The following is a 9,980-nucleotide window of genomic DNA, read 5'->3' as shown; positions in this document are numbered from 1 at the left end:
CTCGGCCTCCCAAAGTGCTGGGATTACAGGCGTGATCCACTGCGTCCGGCCAAGCTAGAGTGCAGTGGAGCTATCTGGGCTCACTGCAACCTCTGCCTCTGGGACTCAAGCGATTCTTATGCCTCAGCCTCCCGAGTGGCTGGGACTACAGGTACACACCACCACATCCGGCTAATTTTTTGTGTTTTAGTAGAGACAGGGTTTCACCTGTTACCCAGGGTGGAGAGACCTGGTTCTAATCTCCTGCCTGCCCCTGCTAGCTATGTGACCTTCAGCAAATCACTGAACCTCTCTGAGCCTCTGCACCTACCTCTGAAAAAGGATAAGGATCTGCCCTGAAGGGTCCCTGTGGGGCTCCCATGTGATGATGTGTGTGCAAGAATGTAGTGAACTGTAACGTGCTCCCAAAGGGACCTGAGAGGAGGGGCAGGGGGCTCTCTGCAGTCTCCCACCCCCCAGCTGATGGTGCCTAGTGGGCATAGAGGGGTGGGCGCACTCCTGGGGAGGGGTGGGGAGATCTTCTCAGAATGGTCAGAGCCTCAAGGCAGACGTACACACATGCACGTGTGTGGGAGCGCGCACACACGTGTGCACAGCCAGGAGAGGAGGCCCACAGCCCGTTGGCGGCTAGTTAAATTCGGCTGCGTGTAGGTGGTTTCCTGCTATAGCTGAGTGCAGGGAGAGAGCACACAAGGAAACTGCTCCCCACTTCCCCGCCCCACACCCAAGGGGGCCTGGGGACACAGGGTAGCACTGCCCCACCCTGGACTTGAGAAGACCTACTATCTGCTGGCTGGGGCTACAGATGACCACTCAGGGCACCTCTAGAGTGTCCCCAGGGATCTGTAAGGACTCAGGTCCTGGCATTCTTTGCCTCTGAATTCACCCACAGCCTCTACCTTCTTGTCTAGGTTTACTATGCTCCCCCAAATGCTTGCTGTCCTCATCTCCTGCCAGCTAAATCCTACTCACCCTTTAAGGTCTAGCTATACTCCCGCCTCCCTCAGGAAACTTTCCCAGACCCCTCCAGCCTCTGCCCAGCAAGTATGCTTTTGCTTCCCAGGTGCTGGCCAGACTTCAGATCATTTTAACACACACTCATGTTCCAGCCTGGAACTCCAAGGTCAGCCCAAACCCTCAGTAGCATACCTGGGCCCCATCTTCCACCCCCATTCACCTCTTCTGTCCCTGCTGTGCTCTGCAGTATTCCTGCCCCCTCACCAGTTTAGTTGTTTAGAGGCTGAATCCTTGTTCCCTTTCCCCACAGTGGCCATGCCCCACACAGTGCTTTGCAGACAGCTAAATGCTCATCAGTTGTTTGTTAAATAAAAAAGTGAAAAGTACCACTCATTTGGCATCAGACCAATGCCGCCTTGGTAGCCATAGTTAGCTTTTCATTTGTCTCAGCTTCCCTCAAAGATTGTGAGCTGAGCTCCCCAGGATCATAGACCCTCCGGGATCCTCCCGGTACCTAGCGCACGGCTATGCCCAGAGCAGGTGCCTGATAAATATCTGCAGATGGATTGATGGGAAGGGGCATATCTGGATTTGGGATCAGTCCCTTCCTGGAAGATGCTGTGCTGAAGTTGGGAGGTTGGACTGGATGGTGGGATGGAGGTCACTCACCACGGTGATGTTGAAGACGTAAAGCAGATCAAAGGGCAGAGCAGCAATAAGATCAACGAAGAACCAGGTGGCCAGGTAGTGGAGGCCAATGGAACGAGGAGCAGAGATTACCTGGCCAGACTGGGACACATAGGTGGTGCGGAAGTTCAGGATGATATCTGGGGGTGCAAGAGGCTATTACTGGGGGGCCTTGGCCAAGGGATCAAGAAACCAAAAAAAGCTGGGAACAAGCTTTGGAGACCCAGACTGGAGGAGGAGGCAGGCATGGAGAGATAGATTGGGCTTCTGGCTGGTCCTTAGGGAAGACAGGTCACAAGGCTGAAGGCTGCAGGAAGCAGGACACATGGGCCATTGGGACTTAAAGATGCAGGAAGGGAGGGGCTCTGAATGCCTGGGTCATGCGGGCCCCAGGAGTGGGTGAGGCTTGGCCAAGTGGATTCCCCCAGCCAACCCGCCAGGGTGGGTGAGGCAGAGGCTCTGACCCAGGATGAAGAGCATCTCCACGGCGATGTCGCTGACAAGGGTGTGTCGCGAAGTGATGGGGGTGTCATCGTCACCCGAGAAACAGACGTTGTAGGGGACGGTGACCGCAACGTAGAAGGTAGCAAGGAGGATAAGGCCGTCCCAGATGGCCTTGGGGACGCTGTAGTGGAGGAGGAGGCAGCGAGACCCCCCCACGGAGGCCACCTTGTACTCGGGCACTGATGGCTTTGGCTCAAACACGTTCTAAGGGGAGAGGGGTGGCGATTGGGGACACTTGAGGGAAAGAGGAGCCAAGATGGAGGGTGGGAAAGGCAGGGGATGGGGAAAGGGGACAGGTGGACACTGCAAACGCACTTTCGACCATGAATGAAAGGAGATAGAAGGCCAGGAGAGGGGCACAGAGGCTGACACCTGACATTCTCTTCTCCTGCCAAGTACTTCCCAGGCCCCCCTCCTTTCTTTCTTTTTTTTTTTTTTCTGAGATGGGGTCTTGCTCTTTGCCCAGGTTGGAGTGCAGTGGCGCAATCTCGGCTCACTGCAACCTCTGCCTCCCGGGTTCAAGCAATTCTCCTGCCACAGCCTCCTGAATAGCTGGGACTACAGGAGCATGCCACCACACCTGACTACTTTTTGTATTTTTAGTAGAGACAGTTTTTCGCCATGTTGGCCAGGCTGGTCTCAAACTCCTGATCTCAGGTGATCCACCCACCTCAGCCTCCCAAAGTGCTAGGATTACAGGCATGAGCCACTGTGCACGGCCCGAGGCCCCTGTTTGAACCAATCATGGCTTGTCAGGGGTATTTATAAGGCTTGACACTCACCCAACTTGATTTTAAACTTTTTAAGTTTAGAGACAAGGTCTCCCTCTGTGCCCAGGCTGGAGTGCAGTGGTACCATCATAACTTACTGCAGCCTTAAACTCCTGGGCTCAAGCGATCCTCCTGCCTCAGGCTCCAGAGTAGCTGGAGCTACAGGCATGTGCTACCATACCCAGATACTTTTTTTTTTTTTGAGACAGTTTCACTCTTGTTGCCCAGGCTAGAGTGCAATGGCGTGATCTCGGCTCACCGCAACCTCTGGCTCCCGGGTCCAAGTGATTCTCCTGCCTCAGCCTTCCGAGTAGCTGGGATTACAGGCATGTGCCACCACACCCGGCTAACTTTGTATTTTTAGTAGAGATGGGGTTTCTCCATGTTGGTCAGGCTGGTCTTGAACTCCTGACCTCAGGTAATCTGACTGCCTCAGGCTCCCAAAGTGCTGGGATTACAGGCGTCAGCCACTGTGCCTGGCCTCCAGATAATTTTTAATTTTTTTTTTTAAGAGAAGGGGTCTCACTATGTTGTCCAGGCTGGTCTAGAACTCCTGGCCTCAAGCAATCCTCCTGCCCTGGCCTCCCAAAGTGCTGGGATTACAAGCATGAGCCACTGTGCCTGGCCCAACACTCATCCTACTTGAGAAGAAGACTATGACAAATCGGCACATGCTCTAGCTTGAGGGATCACAAACTTTTCCCTTAAGTTCCTCTTGGATTCTGGGGGCCCAGTGGGGGCTGGGCATATCCCAGCAGGGAGCAGAGGCTGGCATAGCCCACTGCATTCCCTGTATCCCTAACAGAGGGTTGGGGACTCAATCCCCTGGCTTGGTCAGGATCCTAAGAGGTGGTACACAGGTCTAGATGCCAGACCTGCAATGAGGGCTTTCTCCCTAGAACTATAGCAGCTTGCGATTTCACCACCCATGGTATAACCCTATCATCCCCGGGCAGGTGAGGTCATTGCTGCTGGAGCAATGTGACATCATCAGAGCAAAGTAATGTCAATCACCTAAGGGAGTGAGGGAGTGAAGGATAGAAGGATGTGAGGGGAGGATATAGGATGGAGCAGAGAGTAGTGTATGGGAAATGGGTGGGCAGAGGAGCAAGCCAAGGAGGGACACCAGACAAACAGGGAAGCAGGGAGACAGTGGCAAGGGTGCCTCAGAATCAAGGCTGGAGGACTTGGGAGATGTTGGGTTGGGGGTGGGACTCACATTATTGGCCTTCATGCCTCCCTGGCCCCGGCGGCCAAAGTGGCCGGTCAGTCGGTGTAGGACAGTACGGCTCCGTCTTCTGGCAGACCGAAATTTCCAGGTGGCTCCCCTTCTACCAAGGGAGTTTTCTGTTGGGAAGAAAGGTGCAGAGATATGTTGGGGCACATCCCATGCGGCTGGGTGGGCGAGGGCTTCTGACCATTCACACTGCCCATCCAGACTTGCCGTTACCATGATTACTGTCCCTGCGGCCTCCTTGGGGGCCAAGTCCTGGGCTTCCACTCTGAGTGATATCCTTGAAGGAAAAGAGGAACAGCACGACCTCCCCCATCTCATTCTTGATGGGCATCATGTCCAGGAGGCACCAAAAGGCCGAGCCTGTAGGCATGGAGAGAGGGAGGGAGGAGCATGGGCAGCCCGGTGGCATGCCTTTCTCCTCATCCCCCTCATCCTCCTATACATAGTTAAGAGCTTGGCAAAGCAAGAGCCGAAAGGAACCTCAGAGATTCTGTCAGCCGTCTCCTTCATCTTTCAGATAGGGGAACCCAGGACCAGAGAGGTCAGGGATATGCGCTGTCACAGTCAGCTTGTGGCAGTGTGGGGACAAGCACTCAGACTTCTACTGTGCCCAGTGCCCTCTGGATAAGGCTAGAGGTCTAGGCAGGGCTGCAGGGTGGGGTGGGCCCCCTCACCATCCTTGCGGTAGAAGCAGATTTCAGTGCGGTGCTCCTGGTGGCCCTCCAGGGCTTTGTGTAGACGCTGCAGGGCTGGCTCACTGGTCTCTGGGCCATAGAGGAAACGGCAGCTGCAGGTCTTCTGCATGACTTCAGTGCGACCGTAGCCCGTGAGCTCGCAGAAGCCGTCAGAGCAGTAGACGATGGGAAAGCCCCGTGGGCCCTGTGCGTTGGCTAGCAGGAAGTTGCTGTCTGTGGGAAGAAGAGGTCAAGGTCAGGTCAAGGCTGGGAGGCGAGCTAGCTTCCAGGTGGACAGCACCTCCCTTAAGTTGGGGTTAGAAGTCACAGAACCAGAAGCTTCCCAGGTCTCCATGTTGCTCCTGACCCCACTTTGGGATTTTCTGAATTGAGAATAGGAGAAGGTAGAGCAAAGAGACAAGAACTTAAGACAGGACTTAAGCAGGGTCTAATGGGGAGTTGGAGAAGGACCCCAGGAGGTCATGCCATCCACCCCCCTGCCTTCCAACTGGTGAGCGGTCACTGTAGAAGGCAGCATAGCATGGTGAGTAAGAGCCTGGGCTCCTGCAACCCTCCACTGCCACTTACTGACTGTGTGACTTTGGGCAAGTTGATGACCTCTTCTGTGCCTGAGCTTTCCTTATTTGCAAAGTTGGGTATCATAGGCCTTCCTCACATGGTCGTTGTGAGAGTTACATGAGCTAACTTGGGGAGAACAAGTCCTAGCACATAGTAAGTGCTACTCTGAGAAGGTGAAATTGTTCCCCCACATTCGCTCGGCTTTCTTCCTATTATAGAGTAAGCAGGGCAGAGTTTCTGATGACACCACACCCATTTTATTGATAGGAAACCAAAAGGCAGAGATTATCCAAACTCACAGATCTCCTTAGTGTGGGGGCAGACAGTGATGAGTGGTGTCCTCTTTCCCTGCCTTCCAGGAAAGGTCCACTTTTTAGCATTCTTGTAGCTGCTTTCAGGGGAACTGCCCCAGTGCTCAAAGTCTAACGGGAGAGGGCATTGAGCATATAGCTCCAGCACCCTCCAGGAGCAGAACCCGAGCTGTCTTCCTCCAGCTCCAATGCGGGGGAGGCCAGGGGTCTCCTGTGGGCCATTCAGGGACAGAGACTCAGCTAAGAGATGGGGCCTGTGACACAACCAGTCCTGGTACTCTAGGAGGGATGACTGTCTGGGGGCAGGGAGGCTAATGGGGACACTGAAGGTGCCTGGGAGGCACTGGGCTCTGGGCACTGCCTCCTTCTTCCATCCCAGGGCCTGTTGCCCCGGTGATGGGCGCTATGGAAACAAGGGGGGGGAAGCGGGTAGGGCCCCGCGGCTCAGTTTCCGCCCTCAAGTACCGCTCCCTCACCCTCCAGATCCCGGCCAGGGTTCCCGAGGGAATGGCAGGGTTGGGGGAGGTGAGGACGGGGAATCTGGGCTCCAGAGTGGGAAGAGGGAATGGCGGGAGAAGAGGCGGGGAAGGAGTGATGCGGCTGTCCAAGGTGCTGAACCTGAAACCCAAGCTGCGTTGGGAGAGCCCGGAGTTCCTACCATCGCACAGACCGCTCCCCTCCTCCTGCCTCACCCACCTTAGACACTGACGCCCCACGATTTGGGGGCGCGCTACGTCAATCCAAACTAGGTCCTGCTGAAGTCTGATCTTTTCTCCTTTTTCTCTGGAGGTAGTGGGAGCTGGAGTCCCCAGAACGCCCGGCCACTTTGTCCCACTTCTGTGTCTCGGATACCCCCATACACGCCCCCAGCACAGCTCTGCCCGAGAGTGGGCGGCTCCCAAGGCCCCTCCTCTGCTCTGCCGCACAAAGAGCCTCTTCTGCCTCTAGTCACACCCCCTAACCTTGGACCCCGTGCTCTCGGCCCTTTCCCCTCCTCCCCTCGCAGGGCACTCCCCGCCCTGTTCCTGCACCGCGGCTTTGGGAGTTCCTAGACCCTTAACTCCGTTCTTTCCTCTAGCCTCGGGTCTCACCACGTCCAGGAGACCCGAGACGGCCTCGAGGAGACTTGGCCCCCAGCTTGAACCCCAAGCCCCGACCTCCGTCCCACTCACGCGTTCCGTCAAAACGGGTGGCGATGGTGTCCAGGAAGGTGTTTTGCGGGGCCAGCAACCCCTTCATGACCGGCATGGCCCCGGGGCGTGGGTTCAAGACGCGGCGCTGGGTAGCTTTCAGCGCGGCCGGGCCGGAGGGGGCACGCTGCCGGAGGGGCCGGGGCGCCCCATGCGCCCGCCTGCCTCCTCCCCTCCTTCTTACTGCCGCTGCCGCTGTGGCCGCCTCTGCTCCGAACCCCGTAGCTCTCGGCTCCGCTCAGCGCCGCTTCGGTCCCCCCCCACCTCCCCACGGGCCAGGTTCTTCCCCTCGGGTTCGGCCCGCACCCGCCACGTGGCCCCACACGGGGAGGGGCCGCTAGCGACACCTGCACCCCTCTGGGCAGCCCTCCTCCCAGAGGGGAGCGGCCCACGCGTGTCTCTCGGGGAGAGAATTCGGGGCACGCCCACCGGGAGGGGAGGCCTAAAATGATGGGCGGGTCTTGCATAACAGACTCGCCCTCTTCCAGGGTGGCCACGCCCCCACACGTGGTTCCCTGGCTGCTCCCTGTGGCTCCACCTCGCGGGTTTTCCCGCGCGCTGTCCACGCTGGGCTGGTGTCTGGTTCACAGTGCCGCCTGCTGGAGTTGAGGTATTTCGCAGCACCCCCAGGCCAGTAGCTCCAGTGTGAGATAGCAAGGGTTAAGAGGCTAGTTTGCTGGTAGAGAATGGATGATGAGAAGGCTTGAAACCCCAACTCTAGAAAGCACCACCAACTCTTGCCTCCTTCCTCAGTTTTCCCAAGACACCCTGGCGAACTCTGCCTACTGAGCACACAGCATGGTGGAATGAAAAGAGCTTTGGAGTCCACCAGGTAGAGTCCCAGCTCTAGCCACTAATCGTTTGATAGCCTCTCCAAGCCCCACTTTCCTCATCTGTAAAATGGAGCTGATAATTCTTACCTGATGCAGTTACCGTGAGAATGTAATACCGTAATGCATGTCGTTGGCACAAAATAAGTGCCCTGGAGGGCAGTTGCCTCCCTGTTTTCCCTCTTCCTACTGTCTTAATCCTCCTCTCTGCTGCCCTTCAACTGGAAGAGAGGCTGGATGCAAGTTTGGGAGAAACTACCTCTGAAAAAGATAGTTTTGAGGTGGGCAGAGTCGGTTTGCAAATCTCCAAGGGTGCACAGGTGAACTTTGATCTCTGATTTCTCCAGATGGAACCGGTACAGCAGCAAGAGGGACCAAAGTGAGACTAGACACAGGACTTTCTCACTACCTATGCAGAAAATTGAGGCAGCTGAGTTCTGTGGCTGAGGCTGGCTGCTTCCCACGACAAAACAGCTGAAGCCAGTGAACGTGGGAGCCCCAATGGGCAAGGAGGGCAGGCTAAATTCTCCCCACCCTCTGAGCTAGGTATTATCTGGGATGTTAGATTGCTAAGAAGGGCTGCATTTTTCTGTGTTCTACTTTTGTTGTTGTTATTGTTGTTCTTGCTGTTTTTGAGATGGAGTCTTGCTCTGTCGCCCAAGCTGGAGTGCAGTGGCGTGATCTCAGCTCACTGTAACCTCTGCCTCCTGGGTTCAAGCAATTCTCCTGCTTCAGCCTCCCTAGTAGCTGGGATCACAGGCATGCATTTCAATGCCCAGCTAATTTTTGTATTTTTAGTAGAGATGGGGTTTTGCCATGTTGGCCAGGCTGGTCTTGAACTCCTGACCTCAAGTGATCCGCCCACCTCAGCCTCCCAAAGTGCTGGGATCACACGCATGAACCACCAAGCTCAGCCTGTGTCTCTACTTTTGGATGTTTTATTAGTTTCCTAGGAATGCCATAACAAAGTACCACAAAGTGAGTGGCTCAAACAACAGAAACCTATTGTCTCACAGTTCTGGATGCTAGAAGTCCAAGCAAGGTCAGGTGAAGGCAGCGTTGGTTCCTTGTGAAGGCTGTGAGGGAGAATCTGTTGCATGCCTCTCCCCTATCTTCTGGAGGAAGTGGGGGCGGGTGCTGGCAATCTTTGGTGTTTCTTGGCTTGTAGGAGCCAATCTCTACCTTCATGTTCACATAGGTTCTCCCTGTGTGCGTTTCTGTGTTCAAATTCCCTTTTTTATAGGGACGCCAGTCACAGTGGATTAGAGGTCCTACCCCACTCTAGTATGACCTCATCTTAGCTAATTGCATCTGGAAGGACCTTATTTCCAAATACAGCCACATTCTGAAGTGCCACGGGTAAGGACTTCAATATATGGATTTTGGAAACACCAGTAACAGGTGTCTTTGACTGGAGTTGCAGTAAAATCTTGTTCTGCTCCTGCTTAAGAATGTCCTATGCCTCTGTTACCTACAAGATAAAGTGCAAAGCCTGATGATTTGTGAGAGCCTTTGGAGCTGGGCTGCACTGACTGTAACGGTGTTGCTTCCTGAGCCTCTCCACTCCCCACACCCTATACCCCATGATGCAACCATTCTGGATGACTCATTGTTGAAGTTCATATTCCCTGCCTTTTCAGCAGGATTGACTCCCACCCCTTCCTAGCTGGATTCTGCTCCTCTATGCAGCTTGCCTTCCTTTCCTTTCCTTTCCTTTCTGCTTTTCTTTTTCTTTTCTTTTCTTTTTTGGACAATGTCTCGTTCTGTCGCCCAGGCTGGAGCGCAGTGGCCCAATCATGGCTCAGACTCAAACTCCTGGGCTCAAGCGATTCTCTCGCCCACCATACCCCGCTAATTAAAAAAACTTTTTGGAGAGATGTCTCACTCACTATGTTGCCTAGGCTCGTCTCGAACTCCTTGCTTCAAGCGATCCTCCTGCTTTGGCATCCCAAAATGCTGGTATTACAGGCATGAGCGCTGCAACCGACCGGTTGCAACCTTTCTCGCTCTCCTTCCCCTTCCGCATCTCTGGGTGAAGTCCCCGCTACAGAATGCCTAGCAGAGCATCGTGGGGGTCCCGCATGCCCCGATCCAAGCATGCACCTGTGCAGTTATCTCTGTGCCCCAGGGCCTTGCACTGGGAGCTCCCCAACCAAGAGTGTTTTCGATTCAGCCAGGCAAAAGCCAAGGCTGGTGCCTCAGAGCCGGGCTTCCAGGCCCTCCCGCCCTCCGCAAGATGCT

General features: G+C 55.1%; 1 protein-coding gene across 1 annotated transcript in view; it reads right to left on the bottom strand.

Annotated features, from left to right (window-relative positions):
* The window catches only part of KCNH4 (potassium channel, voltage gated eag related subfamily H, member 4), a 28,996-nt gene extending 22,029 nt beyond the window's left edge, over positions 1-6,967 (bottom strand). The window contains exons 1-6 of the mRNA XM_011999028.1: positions 6,892-6,967; positions 4,830-5,063; positions 4,369-4,515; positions 4,138-4,265; positions 2,109-2,352; positions 1,627-1,784 (exon numbers count right to left, since the gene is read on the bottom strand). Coding sequence (XP_011854418.1) covers positions 1,627-1,784; positions 2,109-2,352; positions 4,138-4,265; positions 4,369-4,515; positions 4,830-5,063; positions 6,892-6,967 — 987 coding nt within the window. The remainder of the gene's footprint in view (positions 1-1,626; positions 1,785-2,108; positions 2,353-4,137; positions 4,266-4,368; positions 4,516-4,829; positions 5,064-6,891) is intronic.
* Positions 6,968-9,980: the final 3,013 nt, after the last annotated feature.

Source organism: Mandrillus leucophaeus, unplaced genomic scaffold, assembly GCF_000951045.1.
Source record: "Mandrillus leucophaeus isolate KB7577 unplaced genomic scaffold, Mleu.le_1.0 Scaffold58, whole genome shotgun sequence".
Classification (NCBI taxonomy): domain Eukaryota; kingdom Metazoa; phylum Chordata; class Mammalia; order Primates; family Cercopithecidae; genus Mandrillus; species Mandrillus leucophaeus.
This window is presented reverse-complemented; position numbering and strand designations above follow the sequence as displayed.